This window comes from Schistocerca piceifrons, chromosome 2, assembly GCF_021461385.2.
Source record: "Schistocerca piceifrons isolate TAMUIC-IGC-003096 chromosome 2, iqSchPice1.1, whole genome shotgun sequence".
NCBI classification, from domain to species: domain Eukaryota; kingdom Metazoa; phylum Arthropoda; class Insecta; order Orthoptera; family Acrididae; genus Schistocerca; species Schistocerca piceifrons.
Window position 1 is genome coordinate 261,492,437 of NC_060139.1, and position 27,463 is coordinate 261,519,899.

Sequence of the window (27,463 nt, forward strand, 5' to 3'; positions counted from 1 at the left end):
CCGTCAGCATTGCAGGCAGCACTTGCGGGACACATCCCGCATTTTCAAGTCATCTTGCAGGAACCGCGGAAATGCCAACTATGGAGGCGGTATTTTCACACTCAATCGGCGATCCTTCCTCGCGCGGCCATGTTGCCAGACCGGCTGGTGCGGGATCTAGATTCATTTGGTTCGTTCTCACACGATGTTCAGCCATCTGTGAACTGTCGCATCCACGTTCGCGCATTCTCCACATTCATTGCGCCGGCATCACACGTCTCACTCAGCTGGTTATTAATGTCACTGGCTGTTACACCGTGCGAGATTAGTCTCTATCCTTGTAACGAAAACGTCACGAAAACGTCACCATTTCTAGTATCAAAATCACACCTCACTCTTGCAGCAGCTGCTAGAGTTGTGTGTGCCGCTAGAAGTAAGATACAAATATGAAACTGTTGTCTAATTGTTTACAAACTATCAAAGTTTTTTTCACACATCAGTAAACTTCCACATGAGCACCCTTGGTAGCACGTAGCACATCTAGGCGATATTCAATTTCCGTCCATAGCCAACATCACTGGAGGGATCGATTCAACGACTGTGGTTATCCGTGACAGCAGGGTTTCAAGATCTGGCACACGTGTTCGGCAGACCTCGTCCTTGACATACCCCCATAAAAAGAAGTCTAATGGGGTTGTGTCAGGAGAGCGTGGAGGCCAAACCGTTGGCCCATCACGACCAATCCATCGCCCAGGATAGGTCATATCGAGATAGGCATGGACGTCCAAACCCCAATGAGGCGGTGCACCGTCTTGCTGAAACAAGACATCGGGGTGATACTGAAGCAGCTGAGGAACAGCATACAGTTGCAACATCTCCAGATACACTGCAGATGTGATGGTAGCCTCAGCGAAGAAGAATGGCCCGATAATTCGTTCGTGCAATAGCGCGCACCAAACATTCACCTTTGGACTGCCTCTGGTGCACTCCATGACCCCGCCAGGGGGTTGTGAACCCCAAATGCACACATTATGGATATTCACTATTCCACTGACAAAAAAGGTCGCTTCGTCGGAAAAGGCAATTCGTCTGAGATAACCATCATCGTCCTCAATACGTGATAGCATTTCGACCGCAAAGTCATATCGACGTGTACTGCCATTGGGCAACAAGGCCTGAACGATTTGCACTTTGTATGCACGAAACAATAAACGTTTGTGTAAAATGTGATGGAGAGAGCTTTTTGGCATTTGTAATTCACGTGAGCCCTGCGAACCGATTTCTTCGGACTTCGCAGAAAAGACTGCCTTACAGCTTCCACCCTGCCTGCTGAGGTTCTCGGTCGACCAGACCTCGGAAGGTCAGCAACCGATCCTGTGTTCTTGAACTTCTCATACCAGGCTTTATTGCTCTTGACATCAGGTGGATTCCTTCCAAATGTTGTCTGGAAGTGTCTCTGCACTGTGGTTGGTGATCGTGTCTCATGGTACCACAGGACACACTGTGCCTCCTCCTGATTGGTTAACATGGCTTCTTGGGCACTGCACCTCATCCACTACTTACGTACTGCGAACCTAAAACAGAAAAAAAAACTTTGATAGTTGTAAACAATTCGACACAAGTTTCATATTTGTATCTTACTTCTAGCCTGAGTTATCAATTTATGTAATCAGGGAAAGTCTTTTCGGACACCCTGTAAGCCTAACCGCACGTTTCCGTTTGCTCCGAGTCTCGAAAAGAAAACCGGTAGCACTCAGAACTTGAACCTTAAGTCGTTCATCGTGTTCTATTCAGTTGCAAACCCAATCGCGTACCTGTTCTGAAATTCCGCGGTCGCGTGTTTTGTTATTGGGTTACAGTAGCTGAGAGGCCAGCCTGCCAGATTATAACGGCGCGAGGCCAGCGTCCGCGGAGTGAGTCGTGAGGAGCGACAGATGGCGGCCGGGGCAGGAAGCGGCAGCTCCGCCGCGCTCTCGACTTTTTTCGGGCCTGTTTGAAGTAGCCGTGGCCGTATCAACAGCCGCCCCTCCGCTTTGATCTAGCGCCGCCGGCCGCAGGGCACCAGTATCATAACAGCCGCTCCCAAATAAACGGCCGTATCAACAGGCAGGGCGGCACGTGCGAAAATACACAGCCCGGCGATCGTGGTGCGGATCGTGTGTCGCACAACACGAGTGAGTGCCGTCTACCACCCCCTCCCAGGCTTCCCCCCCTCTTTCTTTCTAGAGGACGCACTAGCAATATACATACAGCTACTGCCTTTTTTTGACCTTCACTCTCACAAAGCCTCAGTAAAGTTCGAACGTCTTGTCTTGTTACCTCAACTGTACAAACAGGTGACTCGGAATATACAGGATGTTTTGCGTACGGAGCAAACCGTTGCGCGGGGACCAACATGGAGGCAATACCCGAGTACGCTCCGGGCCGTTGATCTGGCGGGTGGCGTACCAGTTTTTGACGAAAAAGACGAGCCTTCCGACTAGTATGTTATTAGCCTCTGCGACTGCCCACAGAGCTGTGTACAAACTGTTAATGGAAGCTTAGAAAGAAGGTTTGGTTAATGCACCGACTAACTCATCCAGGTACGGTAGGTATCAATACTGCAGTACTGCGTATCGCTATTGCAGTCTGTGCGTGATACAGAGACTGATCCTGAAATCATCTTTTTTTCTGATAAAGCACGGCTCTATCTATCAGGATCGTGAACTCGACGAACCATCGACACTGGTGCCTCGAAAATTCTCATCTGTTTAGTGAAGAGCCTCCGCATTTACGTGGAAACTCCGGCCGCGGTGGCCGAGGCGCTTCAGTCCGGAACGACGCGACTGCTACGGTCGCAGGTTCGAATCCTGCCTCGGGCATGGATGTGTGTGATGTCCTTAGGTTAGTTAGGTGTAAGTAGCTCTAAGTCTAGGGGACTGATGACCTCAGATGTTAAATCCCATAGTGATCAGAGCCATTTGAACCAATTTTTTGAAGTGGAAACTTCCAATAGCTGTCTTAACAACATACAGCAAGGTTTTTCAGTAACTTAATAGCTGAAGACTATGTTATCTCTTGGGATTCCTCGGTGTGGTTGTTGAATGGTGGTCTTCCGGGTATTCAACCGAGCTGCTGTTTCCATTTTGTGCGCAATATTTGGACGACCCAGTCGTCTTCTTCAGCTGCTGCGAATTTTGCAGATACAGGGCGACAATAATTGAACTATATGCAATAAAATCGTCATAACTTCTGAACGGTTTGCGTTATGACGTTTCAGATTGCACTGTTGGTCGCGAGGCATGATGGGAATTAGTATGGTTTGGTTTAGCGAAGAAGCCTACTTTCATTTGGATGCGTTCGTCAGTATGCAAAATTGGAGCATTTGGTGGACTGAGAATACGCATTTCGCGATCGAGAAGTCTCTTCGCCCTCATGTGCGAGGTCCAGTCACGGAACAATCGGTGCGATTTTCCTTGATGGCACGGTGACTGTCGAACGGTACGTGAAAATTTTGGAAGATGATTTCATCCCCATTTTCCAAATTGATCCTGATTTCGACAAGATGCGGTTCAAGCAACACGGAGCTCGACTCCATCGAAACAGGAGAGTGTTTGATGTCTTGCAGGTGCACTTTGTGGACCGAATTTGGCTCTAGAGCACCCAGAGGCCACTGGCACGGGCCTCTATTGGCCGCCATATTCTCCGGACCTGAACACACGCGACTCCATTTTGTGGGACTATGTTAAAGACAAGGTGTACATCAATAACCCCAAAACCTCTGCTGAGCTGAAAACAGCCATTCTGGAGGTCATCGACAGCATCGATGTTCCGACACTTCAGCGGGTCACGCAGAATTTTGCTATTCGTCTGCTGCACATCATCGACAATGATAGCAAGCGTATCGAACATGTCATAACATATATCCGAATATTTGTAATGACGTTTACATGATGAATTTGTGAACGCCGTAGTTTGTAACTAATTTACGTTTCTTTTCATATAGTTCGATAATTGTTACCCTGTATGTGTACTCGCTGTCTGGACTCCAAGACTACGAACTGTTGTTGATCTCGCGCCGCTGTTCGTAGCAGAGTTCGAATCTCGACGTCCACTACAGCTCTTTGATCTCCATGGATATTTTATCCAACAGAATTGGAAAACGCCTAGGGTATTTGCGTTTCACTGAATATCAGTGCCGGCTCTGAAAATCAGGAACATCAAAGGGCTTTGTGCGCGTCGGAATTTGAACTCAGCTGTAAATAGCGGCGCGAGATCAAAAATAGCTCACAGTCTCCTTGGAATCGATGCAGCGACTACGCATAACAGTAAAACTCACAGCACTTGAAAAAGAAAACTGGTTCAGTCGTCGGAAATGGAAACAACAACTAGGCAGAACACCCGAAATACACTATTATGCATGCAGTATGTTATGTGTCGTGGTTTGGATGAATTGAGCTTTGGAAGAAACCGACTTCCCTCGAAATAGAACTTACTCCGAATTGCCAATAAACACCGTTAACCGTTCCTCCGAAAAGACTTTCCAATTATGCCACGTGAGGAGGCACGCGTTTCACCGTGTGCCACGGGGAATTTGACGCCTAGGACCACCGCATTTGAGAGGTGAATACTGTCTTAATTCTTAAGAAGCTGTCCACAGACAAATACAGCCGAAGGAAGTCCATATAAAGTAATTGCGCCTCTGCCCTGTACAAGAGAGCCTGCCGCCACAGTTCTAACATGAAGATCAAAAATGGTTCAAATGGCTCTGAGCACTATGGGACTCAACATCCATGGTCATCAGTCCCCTAGAACTTAGAACTACTTAAACCTGACTAACCTAAGGACAGCACACAACACCCAGTCATCACGAGGCAGAGAAAATCCCTGACCCCGCCGGGAATCGAACCCGGGAACCCGGGCGTGGGAAGCGAGAACGCTACCGCACGACCACGAGCTGCGGACTCTAACATGAAGACTTTATTTTATTCTAAAATTTTGTGTTGGCGACCCCTAGCCTTGCGGCCGTGCCCATCTATTTGTATGAGTTCTACACAGATTCTATTATTTGAAATTGTTCGTTGTTTGCTCGTACTGGAGTAGTGGATGCAGATTGTATTTACTCATATTACAGTTGTTACAAGCTGCTACATGGCTGTTAAATATTTAAAGAAAGCGAGGTTGGAAGAGAGGAAAGTGGGAGACGAATTACCTTGTTTTTCAGTCAATTTGTTCAATGATGATCACCTGACACAGAAACCATAATACTCTCAACCAGAATTCGATTACAAATGTTATTGTACAGGGTTATTACAAATGACTGAAGCGATTTCACAGCTCTACAATAACTTTATTATTTGAGATATTTTCACAATGCTTTGCACACACATACAAAAACTCAAAAAGTTTTTTTAGGCATTCACAAATGTTCGATATGTGCCCCTTTAGTGATTCGGCAGACATCAAGCCGATAATCAAGTTCCTCCCACACTTGGCGCAGCATGTCCTCATCAATGAGTTCGAAAGCATCGTTGATGCGTGCTCGCAGTTCTGGTACGTTTCTTGGTAGAGGAGGTTTAAACACTGAATCTTTCACATAACCCCACAGAAAGAAATTGCATGGGGTTAAGTCGGGAGAGCGTGGAGGCCATGACATGAATTGCTGATCATGATCTCCACCACGACCGATGAATCGGTTTTCCAATCTCCTGTTTAAGAAATGCCGAACATCATGATGGAAGTGCTGTGGAGCACCATCCTGTGGCACGTTTAGCTCCCTGCTTGCTTTATTCGTCGACTTCCGCGGGCTACGCGTGAAACTTGCCCGCACACGTTCAACCGTTTCTTCGCTCACTGCAGGCCGACCCGTTGATTTCCCCTTACAGAGGCATCCAGAAGCTTTAAACTGCGCATACCATCGCTGAATGGAGTTAGCAGTTGGTGGATCTTTGTTGAACTTCGTCCTGAAGTGTCGTTGCACTGTTATGACTGACTGATGTGAGTGCATTTCAAGCACGTCATACGCTTTCTCGGCTCCTGTCGCCATTTTGTCTCACTGCGCTCTCGAGCGCTCTGGCGGCAGAAACCTGAAGTGCGGCTTCAGCCGAACAAAACTTTATGAGTTTTTCTACGTATCTGTAGTGTGTCGTGACCATATGTCAACGAATGGAGCTACAGTGAATTTATGAAATCGCTTCAATCATTTGTAATAGCCCTGTAGAAGTTGAAAACTTTTTAAGCAGATTTCATCTCAACAATAAAAGCCGAAGGTTGGTTTGAACAATGCAATGGTCTATTAGACCTGGCCTTATTCGAAGGCGGTTCATGTGCTCTAACATTCCTCCGACTGTGATACCCAGATATTTACAGGCAGACATACTGTTTAATGTGGACTTTACACTGTGCTACAAAGTCAGTATACCGGCGATAGAGAACATACAGGGCGGCAATTATTGAACTACATGAAAAAAAAAAAACAAATTAGTTACAAACTATGGCGTGCACACACTTTATTCAACGTGTGCACGTCACTACAGATATTCGTATTTAGGTTATGACACGTTCGATATGACCGTCACGATTGGCGATGATTTGTTGCAGACGAATAGACAAATTCTGCATGACCCGCTGAAGTGTCGGAACACCGATGCTGTCGACGACCTCCTGAATGGCTGTTTTAACTCAGTAATGGTTTTGAGGATATTGCTGTACATTGCCGATCGAGGCCCAAGCCAGTGGCCTCTGGATACCCCAGAGCCAGAATGTGATCCGCAATGTCCTTCTCCAGAATATCAAAGACTCTCCTTCTTCGATGGCATCGAACTCCGTCTTGCATGAACCACATCTTGTGGACATCAAGGTCACTTTGGATACTGGGGATGAAATTATCTTCCAAAACATTCACGCACCGTTCGGTAGTCAACGTGGGATGAAGGAGTATCGCATCGATTATTACGTGACTGGACATTGCACACCACGCAGTCACCCGTTGATGGTGAGGAGGCTTCTCGATCGCGAAATTTATTTATTTATTTATTGTTCCGTGGGACCACATTAAGGAGAAGTCTCCATGGTCATGGAACGAGTCAATACATGAAATTATAACACGATTGTAGAAACAGATAAAATGAAATATAAGAAACATATTAAGCTGACACGTCGTTAGTTTAAATAAAGAAAATCAAGAATGTAACACTGGAATTTGCTTAATTTTTTAGCTCTTCCAGGAGCTCCTCGACAGAATAGAAGGAGTGAGCCATGAGGAAACTCTTCAGTTTAGACTTAAAAGCGTTTGGGCAACTGCTAAGATTTTTGAGTTCTTGTGGTAGCTTATTGAAAATGGGTGCAGCAGAATACTGCACTCCTTTCTGCACAAGAGTCAAGGAAGTGCATTCCACATGCAGATTTAATTTCTGCCTAGTATTAACTGAGTGAAAGCTGCTAACTCTTGGGAATAAGCTAATATTGCTAACAACAAACGACATTAAAGAAAATATATACTGTGAGGGCAATGTCAAAATTCCCAGGCTATTGAATAGGGGTCGACAAGAGGTTTTCGAACTTACACCACACATAGCTCGAACAGCCCGTTTTTGAGCCAAAAATACCCTTTTTGAATCAGAAGAATTACCCCAAAAAATAATACCATATGACATAAGCGTATGAAAATATGCGAAGTAGACTACTTTTCGTGTTGAAATGTCACTTATTTCAGATACTGTTCTAATGGTAAATAAAGCGGCATTTAGTTTCTGAACAAGATCCTGAACATGGGCTTTCCACAACAGCTTACTATCTATCTGTACGCCTAGGAACTTGAACTGTTCCGTCTCGCTTATAACATGCCCATTCTGTCTTATTAAAATATCAGTTCTTGTTGAATTGTGAGTTAGAAACTGTAAAAACTGAGTCTTACTGTGATTTAGCATCAAATTATTTTCCACAAGCCACGAACTTATTTCATGAACTACATTATTTGATAATGTTTCAATATTACACACAAGATCCTTCACTACCAAGCTGGTGTCATCAGCAAACAGAAATATTTTTGAATCACCTGTAATACTAGAAGGCATATCATTTATATAAGTAAGAAACAGCAGTGGCCCCAGCACCGATCCTTGGGGAACGCCCCATTTAACAGTGCCCCATTGGGACTGAACATCATTACCACTGTCAATATTGCGGAGAATTACCTTCTGCTTTCTGTTCTTAAAGTAAGAGGCGAACCAGTTGTAAGCTACTCCCCTTACTCCGTAATGTTCCAACTTCTGCAGTAATATTTTGTGGTCAACACAGTCAAAAGCCTTCGTTAAATCAAAGAAAACACCTAACGTTCGCAACCTTTTATTTAATCCGTCAAAACCTCACAGAGAAAAGAGATGCAGATTCTTAGTCCCCCAGATGCGCGAATTTTTCTTATTGACGAACCCATCCAAATGAAAGTGCCCTTCGTCGCTAAACCAAACCATACGACGCATACTAATTACCATGATGCCTCGCGGTCAACACTGCGGTTTGGACGTCCTAACGCATACCGTTCAGAAGTTATGACAATTTTATTTCATATAGTTCACTAATTCTCACCCGGTATTAATTTTTGCTTGAAATATATTTATCGATAAGTATACCATACCAAGCGAAGGAAACCATCTGGGTGAAAAACCGAAAGTTAATGAAAGTTACAGAATTCAGTTTTAATTATGAATTCTACGATTTCTGTGGCTATCACATTCATCAGTCTCCTCCAAAGGTCAAAGTGACGTCATTTCGTGATTCTTAATCCACTGCATATAATATTGTTAAGTCAATGAAGATAGCTGAAGGAAAAGAACATTGGTTTTATCTGCGGTGTAACTTGGGTTTTTCAAGTTCACAGATCATTACTGACAGAAAGAGCGGACTGACTGAGGATTGAGGACTGAATACCACATCTCCGGACGTGTATCCTGACACGTAGGGACATGACTTGACTCTCTAATTGCTCGCGGAATGGTCGTTTGCGATATCATGTTAGTTAACACATTGGGTTTCTGAGCCTGAGGATGATTATTTGTGATCTAAACTGAAAAGAAGTCTCATTCACACCCCCTTGATTATATCTTCAAATAAGCTTAAAAAGAAAGAAAGACGCGTCACGAAGGAGTTATTGGAACGGAAATCGGTAGATGCGACATACATGTAGAGAGAAGCAAAGTATTACAACTTCAGAAACATTGGATAATATATTCAAGTGAAAGAGCTACTCAAATTGAGCAAGTCAGTAATGCAATGGTACGTTTCAGGCCCTTGTGCAAGCAGTTATTGGGTTGGCATTGATTGACAGAGTTGTTAGATGCCCTCCTGAGGGATATCGTGCCAAATTTTGTCGAACTGGCGCGTTAGATCATCAAAATCCCTAGCATCTGGTTGTAGGGCCCTTCCCTTACTGTTCCCGAACGTTCTCAGTTGGTGATCTGGCGGCGTCGCTGGCCAAGATAGGGTTAAGCAAGCACGAAGACAAGCACTAGAGACTCCCGCCGCGTATGAGCGTGCGTTATCTCGGTGAAACGCAAGCCCATGATGGCTTGCCATGAAGGGCGACGCTGCAGAATATCGTCGACGTATCGGTGTGCTTTAAGGATGTCTCAGATGACAACAAAAAGCCTCGTGCTGTGAAAAGAAATGCCACCCCAGATCATCGCTCCTGGTTGTCGGGCCGTATGGAGGGCAACAGTCATGTTGGTATCCCACTGCTGTGGGGGCGCCTCGAGACACGTCTTGCCTGGTCATCGGGGACGAAATCGGAGCGCGACTCATGACTGAAGACAGTTACTGCTCGAGATTCCAGGCCGAAGACGTGTCTGGAGGCGCCCTGGACAGAGGTGGGATAGAAAAAAGAGTGAGTATCGCCTGCCATACGACCCAAAAACCGAGAGTGATGATCATAGCAGGAGCCCTTTGGTTCCCTCCCGTGGCACCTTTACAGCACAGCGGTACGTCGATGACATTCTGCGCCCCGTTTTTTTGCCTTTCATGTCAAGCCATCCTAGGCTTTCGTTTCAGCAACGCAATGCCCGCCCGCACACGGCAAGATTTTCTACCGCTCGTCTTCGTGCTTGCCAAACTCTACCTTGGTTAGCATGGTCGCCCATCTCACGCCATCTGAGAACGTTTGTAGCATTATGAGGTGGGCCCTCCAGCCATCTTGGGATTTTAACGATGTAATGCGCGAATTGGACAGAATTTGTCACGATATCACTCAGGAGGACATCCAACAACTCTGTGAATCAATAGCTCTAGGCGCGGCGGCAGCCGGGCGCAGATCTATCTTTGGCCACTGAGGATAGGCTACACTGAGAGCATCCCAGGGTGCCCCAGAGAGCTAAAACAATAAGAAGAATCGCTTCTCGGTTTTTGCAAGATCAATGTGTAGTATTTTTTGTTTTAAAGGATACAGGCTCTATGCCTAGCGTTCACAGGATGTACTATACTTTATTACATACTATTATATAGAGTCATATCGCCAACAAATTTACACTTCATATCTACACCACGGCGCCGGCCGCTGTGGCCGAGCGGCTCTAGACGCTTCAGTCCGGAACCGCGCGACTGCTACGGTCGCAGGTTCGAATCCTGCCTCGAGCATGGATGTGTGTGATGTCCTTAGGTTAGTTAGGTTTAAGTAATTCTAAGTTCTAGGGGACTGATGACCTGAGATGTTCTCAGGTGTCAGTGCTCAGAACCATTTGAACCATTTTTTTACACCACGGCCACGAAAAAACAAACAAATGTTGTCATCATGATAGTTTACAAGATTTCCTAGTCCTTAGACACAATGGCTTATCAATACAACAATTTGTCGATGTTTCTCCAACACCACGAACTTGAGACATGGTAATCATGAACGTCCGATAACCCAAAACAGCTCGAGGAGGTACCTGCTCCAAAGATGTTGCAGTAGACGTCGTAGTTGTATCAATATGTATTATTGCAACAGTCATCCAACACTAACCAACAGGATGCCTCGTCGCAGGATATCGTGTTTTCCGATGGAGGCCTACTATTTACAAGTCTATTTTGGACGTCGAGGCTGAAGAGAGTATGAACGTCAGTTCGTCCGTTCTGGTTGATGTGTTGAAAGGACAGACTGTTTTTCGAGGAGGTCGTTTTGACTTTTCATTTTCTGTTACTGATAATCCTGTTGGTCAGTGTTGGATGACTGCTGCAATAGTACGTATTGATACAACTACGAAGTCTACTGCAACGTCTTTGGAGCAGGTCCCAAGCTCAGTAACTACTTGCTTAAGGGGCAGAGGTGGGTCAAAGTGTTATTGACTTGCTCAATTTGTGAACCTCTTTGGCTCACATGGCTCTGAGCACTATGGGACTTAACATCTATGTCATCAGTCCCCTAGAACTTAGAACTACTTAAACCTGACTAACCTAAGGACAGCACACAACACCCAGCCATCACGAGGCAGAGAAAATCCCTGACCCCGCCGGGAATCGAACCCGGGAACCCGGGCGTGGGAAGCGAGAACGCTACCGCACGACCACGAGATGCGGGCTGTGAACCTCTTTCTCTCGAATAAATCGTCCAGTTTATCTGAAACTGTAATCATTTGATTGTCTGAACATGTACATCACATGTGCCGATTTCCGTCCCACGTATCATTCGGACAGTTGCTTCATTGTATTCTTTTTTTTTTGCGTACTTATTTGTCCCTTTATCAGAGTTTTGCTACAGCGCGTGTGTGTTTGTGTTTGGAACAGCGCTGTGCTACAACCTGCTGGCGCTGGGGTACATCGTGCGCGGCGCGCTGGGCGCGGCCGCCTTCAGCTGCGTGCAGCCCCCGGAGGCGGCGCTGGGGGCGGCGGCGGCGGCGGGCGCGGGCGCGGGCCACGTGGCGACGGACGGGCTGGAGTCGGGCGCGTGCACGCTGTCCTTCCTGGCGCTCTACTACTTCTCGCTGGCGTCTTCGGCGTGGTGGCTGGTGCTGGCCGCCTGCTGGTTCCTGTCGGCCGCCAAGAAGTGGTCGTGCGAGAGCCTGCACGCGCTCGCCACCTACTTCCACCTGGCCGCCTGGGCGCTGCCCGCCGTGCTCGCCGTCGCCGCCCTCCTGCTGCGACACGTCGCCGCCGACGAGCTCACCGGCCTCTGCCAGGTCCGTCGCCGCTACCTACCTGTAGTCCGTAGGCTGGTCTCCCACGTCAGCGGTCACCTGGCTGCCGACGTTGCTAAAGCGCCCCGCAAACGGCACGTGCAACAGCTACATACGATCGGTGATTCAGTTGGGAGGAGCACACAACAGAACTGCAGAAACGCCTTAACAAATCTGTATTTGCAATTCGAGTGTTAGCTGACATAGGCGACATAAAAATGAAATAGCTTGCACACTCTGTGCCTACTTTCATTCCATAATGTCATATGGTATAATATTTTGGGGTAACTCTTCAAGTCAAACAAAAGTTTTCAGAGTCCAAAAGCGTGTAGTACGTATTATTTGGGGAGTAAATTCACGGACGTCCTGTAGAAACCTATTCAAAGAACTGGGTATACTAATTACTGCCTCTCTGTATATTTACTCCTTAATGAAATTTGTCCTAAATAATGTATCTCTTTTTCCAACAAACAGCTCGGTTCATACATACAATACCAGCAACATAAATGATCTGCACAAGGACTTAAAAGCACTTACTTTAGCTCAAAAAAGGGTCCATTACTCAGGAACACCCATCTTCAATAATTTGCCAGCAAACACAAAAAATTTAGTTACAAATAAAGATCAGTTTAAAAGGAGCATGAAAGACTTACTAGTGGCCAACTCCTTCTACTCCATTGAAGAATTTTTTTAAATAGAAACGACTGATGTATTATATATGTTCATACTATTAGTATTGTTATTTCACCTTAAAAAAAAATACACTCCTGGAAATTGAAATAAGAACACCGTGAATTCATTGTCCCAGGAAGGGGAAACTTTATTGACACATTCCTGGGGTCAGATACATCACATGATCACACTGACAGAACCACAGGCACATAGACACAGGCAACAGAGCATGCACAATGTCGGCACTAGTACAGTGTATATCCACCTTTCGCAGCAATGCAGGCTGCTATTCTCCCATCGAGACGATCGTAGAGATGCTGGATGTAGTCCTGTGGAACGGCTTGCCATGCCATTTCCACCTGGAGCCTCAGTTGGACCAGCGTTCGTGCTGGACGTGCAGACCGCGTGAGACAACGCTTCATCCAGTCCCAAACATGCTCAATGGGGGACAGATCCGGAGATCTTGCTGGCCAGGGTAGTTGACTTACACCTTCTAGAGCACGTTGGGTGGCACGGGATACATGCGGACGTGCACTGTCCTCTTGGAACAGCAAGTTCCCTTGCCGGTCTAGGAATGGTAGAACGATGGGTTCGATGACGGTTTGGATGTACCGTGCAATATTCAGTGTCCCCTCGACGATCACCAGTGGTGTACGGCCAGTGTAGGAGATCGCTCCCCACACCATGATGCCGGGTGTTGGCCCTGTGTGCCTCGGTCGTATGCAGTCCTGATTGTGGCGCTCACCTGCACGGCGCCAAACACGCATACGACCATCATTGGCACCAAGGCAGAAGCGACTCTCATCGCTGAAGACGACACGTCTCCATTCGTCCCTCCATTCACGCCTGCCGCGACGCCACTGGAGGCGGGCTGCACGATGTTGGGGCGTGAGCGGAAGACGGCCTAACGGTGTGCGGGACCGTAGCCCAGCTTCATGGAGACGGTTGCGAATGGTCCTCGCCGATACCCCAGGAGCAACAGTGTCCCTAATTTGCTGGGAAGTGGCGGTGCGGTCCCCTACGGCACTGCGTAGGATCCTACGGTCTTGGCGTGCATCCGTGCGTCGCTGCGGTCCGGTCCCAGGTCGACGGGCACGTGCACCTTCCGCCGACCACTGGAGACAACATCGATGTACTGTGGAGACCTCACGCCCCACGTGTTGAGCAATTCGGCGGTACGTCCACCCGGCCTCCCGCATGCCCACTATACGCCCTCGCTCAAAGTCCGTCAACTGCACATACGGTTCACGTCCACGCTGTCGCGGCATGCTACCAGTGTTAAAGACTGCGATGGAGCTCCGTATGCCACGGCAAACTGGCTGACACTGACGGCGGCGGTGCACAAATGCTGCGCAGCTAGCGCCATTCGACGGCCAACACCGCGGTTCCTGGTGTGTCCGCTGTGCCGTGCGTGTGATCATTGCTTGTACAGCCCTCTCGCAGTGTCCGGAGCAAGTATGGTGGGTCTGACACACCGGTGTCAATGTGTTCTTTTTTCCATTTCCAGGAGTGTATATTGACTTGCTCCACATCCACGAGGATCTCCTCAGCATGGATCTGTGGAATGAAAAACTAATCCAATCTAATCCAATCTACAGCCACTGGCACTCGATGCTGAACGTTGATAAATGTGACGTATTGCGAACGGGGCCTCACCGAGAGCGTGACGAAATGGGCCCCGGTCAAGGGCGCAATCGCGGACAAAAAAAAAAAAAAAAAAAAAAAAACAGGTTGTACGAGCTAACAGCGAGAGGTTCGTGGGGCGGAGGGGGGGGGGGTGGACAAAAAAATGCGAACACCGTGAGAAATGCATGCTTGTACATCAATGCAGATCAAGCCTGCAGATGCGCTCTTGCATCTGTTGGTGGTTGGCACCCCTGCAAAGGTCAGACTCGTTGCAAGTGTCAATCGTGTTTAGAACAGTGTTCTGTGTAGTGCTGATTCCATTACGACGGAGATCAAAATTTTTGGAAATTTGTTGTAAGTTCTATGGGACCAAACTGCTGAGGTCATCGGTCTGTAGGCTTACACACTACTTAATCTAACTGAAACTAACTTACACTAAGGACGACACACACACCCATGCCCAAGGGAGGACTCGAACCGTGACGGGGTGGGGGCTGGGGGGGGCGGGGGGGGGGGGGAGCCGCGCGCGAACCGGGTCAAGGCGCCTTAGACCGCACGGCTACCCCTCGCGGCGACGGAGATCATAGCATTCGAACGTGGGCAAATTGTTTGTGGTTGTCTGCATGCTGCTTAGGGAGCTGAAGTGTCTGGCGTTTCCTCAGAGGAACCATATCGAAAATTTATACATCGTATGGGGAAAGCGGGAGAACATCATCCACTCAATCACAAAGCGGACGAAAGCATGTGTTGAGAGATCGTGAGAGACGGTCATTAAAGAGGATTGGGACGAAAATAAGGCGACAACAGCTGGAAAAGTCACAGCAGAATGCAATGACGCACTTACGAACCCAGTCAACGCCAAAACAACAATCAAGGGATCTCCGTAAGCAGGGAACTGCAGGGCGAGCGGAATTCCAAAACAACTCCATCAGTCATGCGAACGCCCGAAACGGGAAAACGTGTTGCTGAAGGCAGAAAACCTGGGCTGTGGAGCAGTGGAAGAAAGTCATTTGGTCTGATGGGTCTTGTTGCCCACTGTTTCCAACTTCTGCCCGAGTTTACGTCTCACCAGCGAAACGTGGCAGGGTTTCGGTGATGATTTGGACAGCCATACCGTGGTATTCCATGGGTCCCCATCGTTAATCTGCAAGGTTGCATTTAGCGATAGGCCAACTCTGGTTTACGCCAGACCGAGTTAACCGAGTTGAAAGTTTGCCTACACCGAGTTAGGACGAAAAAAACTGAGGTAACATTCAACGTTGTTCTCTCTTCCGCGTCTGCGCAGATTACGACTCAGCTCTGTTTACCAGCCCGAGCTTCGCGGTTTCCCGATGGGTGTTTGCATATTAAGTCACGAGATTGGTTCAAATGGCTCTGAGCACTCTGGGACTTAACATCTATGGTCATCAGTCCCCTAGAACTCAGAACTACGTAAACCTAACTAACCTAAGGACAGCACACAACACCCAGTCATCACGAGGCAGAGAAAATCCCTGACCCCGCCGGGAATCGAACCCGGGAACCCGGGCGTGGGAAGCGAGAACGCTACCGCACGACCACGAGCTGTAAGTCACGAGAGTGATGGATACTATATATGGCGCAATTTTGGTCTTTCGGCTTGTAATTTTGAAGATAAACTTATGAAAAACCTTGAAGATGCTCTATAGATTTTGAGGGCTATCGGGCGATCGTGAGGTTGTCAAATGGCTGTTCACGATTATGACTGCATACCGCTCTACATGTCGCTATTTTGACAGCCATTGTTCGATCGTAAGGTTGCCAGAAGCCGGTTCACGAACATGACTGCATACCGCATTACAGGCCGCGATTTTGGGTCTTCTGACACGAGATTTTGAATATAGTGGTACATCGGGAACCTGCAATGGGTTTTCCGGCGATTTGGAGAGCTTTAAGGTAGCCAAATGCCTCGCGACGAGCGTTAATGGATGCCACACTACAAGCTGAAATCCGAAAGAGCACTCATGAAACACTCTGAATTTGCTGTAACATTTTGACGGAGATGCGACGATCTTAAGATAGCTAAATGCCTCGTCAAGTGTATGAATTCTTACCGTGCTATAGGCCGCAAAAACACCCGGGATTTGCTGTGAGGATTCTGACGACGACAGGACAGTGTTAAGGCAGCCAAATATCACAGCTCGAGCATAAATGATGTAAAGTTAGCCCGCATCTCGTGGTCGTGCGGTAGCGTTCTCGCTTCCCACGCCCGGGTTCCCGGGTTCGATTCCCGGCGGGGTCAGGGATTTTCTCTGCCTCGTGATGGCTGGGTGTTGTGTGCTGTCCTTAGGTTAGTTAGGTTTAATTAGTTCTAAGTTCTAGGGGACTGATGACCATAGATGTTAAGTCCCATAGTGCTCAGAGCCATTTGAACCATTTTTGATGTAAAGTTATCGCTTCATCTTCGTCACTCTCCGTCACTTTGTACTCATAATTTAATAGATCTGTATTTCCGAGTTGGCATGACGCTAGTGTTTTGTATAGATTCACTTTTAGATAACATTTATGAAACGCTTCACGAATTGATCTAAATAAATAAATAATAATAATCTAGTGCACTTTTAAAGATCACAATGAGTGACGTCCCGTTCTGTAGGCATAGACTCAACTCGGTAAACTCGGGCCTCACGCAGAACCGGATAGCAACGTGAAAGCAACTCGGGTTAGCAGCATTCTAACACGGGTTGGCTTGAAATCCCATCAACTCAAGTTAACTTGGTTTGGTAACTCGAGCTGACGCATCTCTAGTCGCATTACTTCCTAGGTGTGACCATTTCGGCTGAGGGGGCCCATCCCATGGCAAAATGTTTATTCCCCAGTGGTGGTGCCGTATTCCAAGCAGACATGCCCAATGTTTACATGGCTCGCACCATCCAGGACTGGTTTTGTGAGTACGAGGATGAATTGTCGCATCTCCCATTCCAACCAGTCACCAGATTTCAGTGTCATTGAGTCTTTGTGGTCTGCCTTCGAGAAAAGGATGCCTGATTGCTGTTCACCTCCATCAGAAATTGCGGCTACTTCGCACGAAGACTGGTATAAAGTTCCCCTGAAAATCATACGTGACCTGTATTTATACATTCTGAGCAGAGTGGAAGCTGTTTTACTGCCAACAGTTTTCTTACACCGTATTAGGCATGGGATTGTGTTTTTGCTGTTCTCGTGTTTCTGTTCGCCCTGTTTACATGAGTTCTTCCACTGAGCGTTTCCTCGGCCCGCGAATGTAACCGCACGCCGTTTTCGCGGCGTCATTTGGTCGAAGTAGCGTAATATACAATCAACTGCTATCGGACAGGGATATACCGCGAACATGATATACGTGTCAAGAGTGCGCTTCCTCCACATAGCCACCGTTAATGCTCAGCAATGGAGTTCTTGCGGTTACTTCGTTCGGTACTGTAGAATGTCAGAGGTCGGCGATGTGGCACCGAAGCCTTCTCATTGCTGGCTACTGAGAACTGAAACGAGACTGATCGAACGTACTGTTGCAGACTGATGATGACGAGGTCCCATACTCCTTGACAGAGCGTAGGGGACGATGCGGGAGACCCGCACCGCTCTACTAGGCAAGGTCCTAGCGGAGGTGGTTTGCCATTGCCTTCCTCCGACTGTTTCAGACTATTTGGTAGAATAATTAGTGAAATAAAAAAACATCTCTCATCCGTATCTCAACATTGCATCCGAATTTAATTTCCTGTCAGGAATCTCTTTATATTAAAGCGCTGTATCTTATTTTGTAAAATGTGCATCTGATTTTGATACCAAATATAGCAGAGCCACTAATAAAGCGCAGCTAGTTAGCGAAACAGCTGTTTGAAGTGCCACGCGAAAGAGCTTATGATAAGGCTTGACACCGCTTTCCATTTTCATGTTTTGAAAGTACACTATTTTCAAAGCAGGGGTTAAGACATGCTTATCCAATCATTTAGGCGATTTATGACAATGATGAGGACTGCAGTATCTTGAGAACGCAGTTTCAGCGAATTAAAGATTACAACACTACTCAAAAGTCGAGTATAGCTGAAAGCAGATTGTCAGATCCAGCTGCTATGGCAAACCTGACTTCAATACACAGTCTACATCTACATCTAGAGTGTACCCTGTACCAGTGAAGGAGTTTGCTTCGCCAGAGCGTGAAAACGAGAAATAAAAAAATGGTTCAAATGGCTCTGAGCACTATGGGATTTAACATCTGTGGTCATCAGTCCCCTAGAACTTAGAACTACTTAAACCTAACTAACCTAAGGACATCACACACATCCATGCCCGAGGCAGGATTCGAACCTGCGACCGTAGCAGTCGCGCGGTTCCGGACTGCGCGCCTAGAACCGCTAGACCATCGCGGCCGGCCGAGAAATAAAATAATGATAGGAAACATACGTCGTCGAAGGGATATTTTCTCAACTGTTAATTATAGCGCGTTTGCTTTTATTTCTAATTAATTATTTATGCTCTATTAATTTCTTATGACAAACAAAATCTGTTAGTTATTACACGTAATACTGAAGTCAGTGTATAGTAGCTGTTATAAACAATAAGACAGATTTTTTACTCTCAGTTCTTTGGCAAATTTCATAAAATTTGTATTTATTTACAACAGTGATACATTTAATTTGTTATGTGCCGTGTTTTACAACGATGTATGGTAGCTGCTACAGAAAAATACGATAGATTTTTTTTAGTCTCAGTTCTTTTGCAAGTTTTATACAATTTGTATTTATTTCCTAGAGTGATACACTTAATTTGCTGTGTGCCATGTTTGTCATCAACATAGTTCCTGAAAGTAATATTTTTTTCAGTAATGCTTCATAAAACTTGATAAAGCTGCCTATAAAAAAATTACAGAAACGTGTTTACGGAGGAAGGGATGAGGGCGCAGCGTACACATTCTCCGATTGTGAATAAACAGACGAAGAGTACTCGCAGCCTGTGGGCTAGACAGGACGGCATGCGCTGTTTCAAAAATATTTTCGTGAATGACACTAGGTGAAAGTTGTAAGTGTGACTCAACTGGGGATAGCCGGCCGAGGTGGGCGAGCGGCTCTAGGCGCTACACTCTGGTACCGCGAGACCGCTACGGTCGCAGGTTCGAATCCTGCCTCGGGCATGGATGTGTGTGATGTCCTTAGGTTAGTTAGGTTTAAGTAGTTCTAAGTTCTAGGGGACTGATGGCCTCAGCAGTTAAGTCCCATAGTGCTCAGAGCCATTTGAACCATTTTTTTCACCTGGGGATACGTGACCGACGTAACTACATCAAATCATCTCACGTCTTCATTGTACTGACACATCCGAATTAATGTCGGTCAGATACTCCAGTTTGTACTTGGCATCAGTCACTGCTGTATCAGTGTATGGAGTTACATATGGTGTTTTTTTCGTTACTATACACTTATCGTTTTAATTATTAGTAGGATTCTCTCGTCACTTTCGTGATTTTAATGTGGATGTGACTCCTGCTTTCACGTTTCGCTAGAATTTTCCCTCTTGGCGCTGGAGTTGTATATGAAAAAATGAAAGGGACTTTGAGACGAAAATCTGCGAGCAATGGTACGCAACAAAGCCAACAATCAAGTCTGCCTGCGAGGCAACATTTTTCAGGCAGGCAACACAGTCCGTTTCGCGGGGCGGAAGAGAGTTGTTTCCGTGCCCCCTGCCTCTCCCCTCGCAGGCATCCTTCGCTGCTGCCTGCTGTACTTTACAATAATTACGCTATTGGCGACAAAACACCAGAAACAGTAACTACCGTAAAATGTCTCGCAGTAATTATCCGGAGCGACCTCAAGTATAATGTCCACATAAAACAAATTGTAGGAAAAGAAGATGCCTGGCTGAGATTCGTTGAAAGAATCTTAAAGAAATGCAATTCATCATCGAAAGAACTGGCTTGCAAAACACCTGTTCGACCATTTCTTCAATAATGTTCATCAGTCTGGCACCCTTATCGGATTGGATTAATAAATGAGATACAGAAGATGCAACGAAGAGCGGCGCGTTTTGTCACGGGATCGTTTCAACATTGATACTCAATGAACTCCACACACAGACGCTACAATAGAGGCATTGTACTTCACAGGGAGGTCTGTTTTTCAAAGTCTGATGGTCGTACGTTCCGGAAAGTTTTCCTCCCTCATACTTTTCCCAAAATGACTACGTCGACAAAATTAGATGAATTACGGCGCACACGGAGGTTAACCGAAAGTCGTTCCTCTCACGCAGGATTCCGGAATAGAACAGACAAGGGCGATCAGGTAGTGCCCGCCACCATATACCGTGTGGTGGATAGTCGACATGTAAAATGGCTCTGAGCACCATGGGACTCAACTGCTGTGGTCATAAGTCCCCTAGAACTTAGAACTACTTAAACCTAACTAACCTAAGGACATCACACACATCCATGCCCGAGGCAGGATTCGAACCTGCGACGTAGCGGTCGTGTGGTTCCAGACTGTAGCGCCTTTAACCGCTCGGCCACTCCGGCCGGCCAGTCGACATGTAGATGCGGATGTAAATGCAGATGCAGCAATCCGTCGCCATGTCGCGCGATTTCTACGAATGTGGGCAAATCGCAGAATGCAGCGATCCATCGCTGGCTCTGCAGTTTTTCTTTAATTTCTGTACGTCCACTTGGAATAAGGGCTGTTGGTCGGAATTTATACTTACTCAGGGACCACGAGTCACACTGAAAAATGAAGTTAAAGTCGGACTTCCTATTTATATTAAGAAAGAATACGAATCTAAAAACGTAGATATTTCCATATTTTATAGTGTGTATATTTTCGAAATTTGTGCTCGAAAAGCAGAAATTCATGGGAAGTTCATCTACTGGGCTCCAGCTGGTGATCTTCAGTTGTTTGTGAAACAACTCCGCCGTCCGAAGTGGCCGTGCGGTTAAAGGCGCTGCAGTCTGGAACCGCAAGACCGCTACGGTCGCAGGTTCGAATCCTGCCTCGGGCATGGATGTTTGTGATGTCCTTAGGTTAGTTAGGTTTAACTAGTTCTAAGTTCTAGGGGACTAATGACCTCAGCAGTTGAGTCCCATAGTGCTCAGAGCCATTTGAACCATTTTTGAAACAACTAGACGCATTATCAAAGCTTTTAATTCGTCAACAGAAGAAGGCATTTGCGTAATGCAGTATGGAAACATGTACGCAACACCCTTGTCGTAAATGAGAAGTGTAATATATTCTGTAGCGAAACCAACAGTTCCCAAGGAAAGCCTTCCAAAACAAGTTTAATAAATTACAATCCTCTCTCTTTTTCTCCAGGTATAAGACGACGTACAGAGATCGAGAACAGTTCATTTTCTATAGTAGAGCTTAACGGCTCAGTAGTGTTCAAAATACTGACTGAAATTACTTGGCATGTCGCTCGTGTGTCGAACAGAGCAACCGATTGCAGGCGTTATCGCCAGCGAATTGTCTCTGGTGTATGCTCAAAAAAGCGTATGCGCCGAAACGGGGTTGCAATTATTAATGCAGTTTTACAGGTTTGTCATTGCAACTGAAAATGACGGCTGAGTGCGTCGAAACTAGTTACGTAACCTTTTAAAAATTTCATTGTTTTAGTGACAATGGCTTGACTACCGTTGGTTGTGTCAAACATTTTAGATATTGTCCTATTTAGTAGAATTGTGTTCGATACGTAACCGAGACGGTGCAGCAGTGTGGGGCCAATCCAGACGGCTAAAGAAGTCATGTAAACTGGCCTGATATGACTGCAGAAAACCAATTACAGCAGTACACTCCGTTTTCTGCTGTATTTTGTTTTGGCGGCGCGCTATATTACTGTGGCGATGGGATATCAGTGTGCATCTGAACTGCAGACACATACGTACAAAATATATATATATATATATATATAAAACCACTAAATTGACTATGTAACTATGTTTTCGAGGTAATAGTTGAAACTTCAACACTCCCAGCCGTAAGCAGCTGCCATATTTCTGAAAGCTATACCTGCAAAGTTGTGTGTTAGTAACGCAGTACCGTATAGCGATAGTTGTGTTAATACATGGCACGCATTCAGTTTCTGAAATATATTTCTTTGTCGTTCGTGTATATTTTATACCTCGCCTCATTCAGCATAGCGGAAGGTTGGCCTTCTCGATGAATACGGCGAGTGAATGAGTGAGAGGACTGACACCAGCGTATGGCCGCAGGTGTCGGAGTCGGCCGCCGTGGCGCTGGTGGTGGTGCCGCAGGGCGCGCTGCTGCTGGCCGGCGTCGTGTTGGCAGCCCTGGCGGGGGCCGCCCTGCTGCGCGTGCGCGCCGCCGTCAAGGTGGCGGGCCGCGGCGCGGGCGCCGGCAAGCTGGAGCGGCTGATGACGCGGCTGGGCGTGTTCTGCGCGCTGTACGCGCTGCCCGCGGCCGGCGCGCTCGCCTGCCTGCTGTACGAATCGTGGCACCGGCCGCGCTGGCGCGCGCTCGCGCTGCTGCACGCGCTCGACTGCCGCATGGCCGCCGCCACCGCCGCCGGGCCCGCCGCCCCCGCCGGCTGCCAGCCGCAGCCGCTGCCCGCCGCCGCCGCCGTCGAGGTGGCGCTGCTGCGCCTCTTCCTGTCGCTCGTCGTCGGCGTCACCTCGGGCATGTGGGTGTGGTCGGGCAAGACGTGCCGCGCCTGGTCCAAGCTGTTCACGGCGCCTCGCAAGGCCCACCAGCACCACGCGCTGCCGCTCGCCAGGACGCCCGCCTCCGGCTCGCTGCACGTCTCCAGGGTCTGACTGCCCGAGCACTGCGAGTTTCTCCGGGGCGCGGCATGTACCGCCGATCGGCCCTCTGTATGCACCTACCGACTACCGCGCTACACTGCGCGACGTTATACCGGCCAGTGGTGTGTTCGAAGTAAAGTACGGAGATAACCGCAGTACATTTCAGTTCTCGGAGTATAAAAGCCGGCTCTGGATGTAGTACACACTGGTGGGGTGAGAATTAGCACGACCCTTCGGATGCATCGAGGCTTCTCTTCCAGTCTACGGCATCGTCACCTGTACGAGACATTGACCTCTCTTGCACAGAGCAAAGCTGTCCACTCCAGACTGTTACCAGTTTACATTTTCACCATATACACTGTGCCTACAGCAGTTCCTCTCAGTGGGTAACCCCTGAATTCCTTTGGAAATACTGATCAGCTCTGATAATTTATATGACACGATTGGTCTCACTACAAAACCCTAATTTTCTTACAGTATGATGTGAACACTATACTGTGGCAGTTTTAGGTGGGGAGTGTTTCGAAATACGGTCGCGTAAGATACTGATACAGTTCACGCCTGAACGACCACTGCCGACTGCAGCAAACATTTGCACTATAGCCACTACTGAACACTTTGTATACTTCAATTGCTTTGTGTTGTGGCTTGATTTTTTTTCTAATTTTGAAATGAGTGAAGAAACTAATCCTGCTGCATAAAGGGATTCGAATGCAACTTTCATTACAACAGGAGGAATTAACAATCCCTATGATCATTATTACAATTCTGCTTTCGTGGAGGCACAGAAAGCAGACGTAAGATTGGCAATCCTTCGATAAGGAGGTAGGCTTGTTGCCCCGCAACGCTCCTCTCCTCTTTGGAAATCTAAGGTCTCGTTTGTTTATGTTCGCAGCCAACTGCCACGATATACTGTCCGCATAATACGTCCGTATATTTTAAAAAAAAAACTTGAATCTTCTGTTTACATTACCAGCAATACAACTGCTTACATATTCGTTTTCTTGCAAGCTGAATAACTGAGTTCATTTCATGTAAGGTTATTACACATTCCTCATGTTACTAAAGTGGAGTCACTTCCTGAGCATCTTCTTGACTCTTGGAAGATTTACTTTGTGTGATACCCCACATATTTACATACAGTGTAGTTGAAGTAATGTTGCAATGCTTTTTCTATTAATTTGGCTGACATGTGGGGTTGCTAGTAAGTAATGCAGATCAGCATAATGGGGAACCTCTAAATTAGTATCTTATGCAAAGGGCTGGTTAAAAAGTATCTACAGCTTGTGTGAATTTTACTGTGGGGTGCCTTTCAGTTGTTACAATTTGTTTGTAGAAAATAATGATGCATTGTTGCATTGCACATAATTAAATTATACTGCTCTGTCATTTTTGTTTCATTAACAAGTACTTCATCAACAGGTTTCTGTGGTCATAATTTTCTTGCTCTGCATTAAAATTTGTTAATAGAAAATTATGATGCTTTGTTACATTGCACCTAATTAATTATACACTGCTCTCTCTCATTTTTGTTTCATTAACAAGTACTTCATCAACAGTTTCCTAAGGTCAGAATTATTTGCTGTAAATAAGATCACAGTAAAGCCTTCCACCATTCTATGTTGGTGTAACTGTGTAGACTGTACAACTCAAAGATGTCTGGTTCAGCAGTTGTTGCACTGTGAAGACATGAATCAAGTACCTGCATATATTCCACAGGATTTTTTTTTTTTTTTTCATTTATCTTCATAATGTCTGTGATGAGTCATTGATATTTCTGCAGTATGAGTAAAAAATGGAGAAAAATATTTTGGAAATGTTTAGAATTGTTCATTACCAGGAATGTGAGATGTGTAGAAGATTGGAATTATGTGGTATACATTTTAGAGACATGGCCTACCTGTATATATAGTGTGTAAAAATATAGTGTGAAGAATGTACAAAAAAACAATTTCTTTGAAAACTTGTACATATTTTCCAAAAATACTCTAGTTATGTTTTTGTCACCAGCAATACTACTGCCTATGTATTTTTCATACATTTGTTGTTATTAATATTGTAATATTAATGATACAGTATTTTTAGACCAACATTTTAACACAAATTTCCAATGAATGTATTTTTAATATTTGTATACTTACAAAGAAACTGCTGAAGTTACTGCTTGCTTTCACCAACAAAAACTGAGTGAAGTGATGCAATGATTAAGACAGTTTAAATGCCTATGTGCCCATCCAGATTTAGGTTTACAATGGTTTCCCTAAATCACATAATTGCTTTGGAAAGAACACCGCTGATTTCCTTCCCCAATCCAAGCATGTGCTCCACCTCTAATCACCTAGTCATCAGTGGGATATTAAACCCTTATCTTCCTTCCCTTTTTAATAATAAGAATAACAGAAATTCTGTTTGTCATTTTGTTACCTTTCGAAAGGGTTGCAGACCTTCCATGCTGTGATGGAGGAACACTGAGCAGTCTTTATCTCTTTTGTGAAACACAAAATAGAAAAGAAATTTCACTGAGGGCACCCTCCAGTGCCTATTATATCTGATGGGCAAACATGGTTGGGGGCTGACAATTTATGACTGTAGTCACCATCTTGGCATAAATAAATTCTGTTAGTGTTGGGATGCAGGCTGCTATGAAGCTTACATCCCTGCTACTCTTCCAGACTCGCGTCACATTTGGAGTAATAACAGAATGTTGTCACAATGGTGTTTAGCAAAATGGTCTTTAGAACACTTATGATACATGTTTCGCCACCAAACTAGCCCAGGCACAAGAAATTAGAAATGAGCCTCTGCTGTAACTGCTGGCAGACACATGGCATGAGGTATATCATTCAGCTTGACATGTGTTAAAGCCCAATGCTGACAAGATTCCTCAATGTTGATTGAAGGGTGGGAGGTTCAATATTGCATAAGGAATGGTTGTGCATTTTAGTGGGCACATTTTTTTCAGGCTCCCTTACACTAGATCAGTTCTTGAAGTTGAATACAACTTGGATCCATTCTGGCATACCTTGCATAGTGATAAATAACTAGCAAATTTCTAAGTCATACTATGAAACCATTCTTTTGGCGAAAATGTGCCTTATTTCAAACAGGACTAGAACCCTGGTGGAAAATTGATGCTAGAGGCAGTGACTAACATGCACTTAGAAGTTTGAAATTCAGTAAGTACCTGTATAAGATATTTGGCTCAATTGAACTACATGAACAGGGTACCTGCTGTGTATGCAAAAACCAACCAGGTGATTATTATACAATCATGCTTCTATACTGCCTAGTTTGTGTCAAATACATAACAGAGGGCACTTGTGACTCAACATGACATCTAATACTATGATAACAACCTCATGCAGATCTTTAATTGTGAATAAATTGCATTAACCGAAAAAGATACCAATTTATACCTTCAGAGTCACATCTTCTCATTCAATTAAAAAAGTTCCTGTGTTAGCAAGTGCTACACTCTGCTATTAGGTAAGTACGGGGATAAGGAACAGCAGATCGGTGTGTTGTTCGCTAGTCCTTCAGAGCCTACAGAATCAACAGGTCACCATCATTTGTTTTACAACAGTATTCATCATATTAAAATATTAAAGTACCTATGGCAAACAGTGCCTTAAATTGTATCATAAACATATATAACAATTTTATTGTGATGGTTACATATTCCATCACTTAGCAAACTCTCTGTTAGAGCTCCAGTGCATTCTTCTGTATGACAATGTACAGCGTACCACATTTATAAAAAGCAATATTTTGTATTAATATTTTTATTTGCTGTGTGATGTATATTTGGTCCATACAGAAGACATTTTGATTCACTAGGTTTTTTTATGGGCAAGTGGAAGCTGCTTGTGACACAATGACTGGTAAAAGACTGTAATTTTCTATACAGTGTGTTGTTAAAATGTATTATCTTGTAAATATTTTGTACATACTTTTAATTTTGAATCTAAATAAAGCTTCTACAGAAGTGAAACTTTGGTCAACTTAATTACAACTCAACATAGTAACCTAGTTTAATGTGCTTTATCATTTCTATTTACCCCATCATTGACAGGAAGTGAAACCATCAATCTCCATTCCTTCCTTTCATGTGCTATGCTGATAGGAAACTAAGTGGGATCCCGGTATTTGATAACTTACTTCACTTTCTGTATCTGATACGCTTACAGTGATCAGCCAGAACATCGTGACCACTGACCTACTATTGATGCAAACCCACCCAGGCAATAGCAGCTGCTACTCAGACATATGCATGGTGCATGTAGGATCGGTGAGTGTGCCATCCATGTCTAGAATGGGGATGGCGCGTGACCTATCT

The 27,463-nt window shown here is 45.7% G+C and overlaps 1 protein-coding gene across 1 annotated transcript in view; it reads left to right on the top strand.

The window, feature by feature from the left end:
- LOC124775311 (frizzled-9-like) overlaps positions 1 to 27,118 on the top strand; it is a 218,101-nt gene extending 190,983 nt beyond the window's left edge. The window contains exons 4-5 of the mRNA XM_047250146.1: positions 11,713 to 12,104; positions 22,579 to 27,118. Of these exons, the coding sequence (XP_047106102.1) occupies positions 11,713 to 12,104; positions 22,579 to 23,139 (953 nt within the window). The 3' untranslated portion in view covers positions 23,140 to 27,118. The remainder of the gene's footprint in view (positions 1 to 11,712; positions 12,105 to 22,578) is intronic.
- Positions 27,119 to 27,463: the final 345 nt, after the last annotated feature.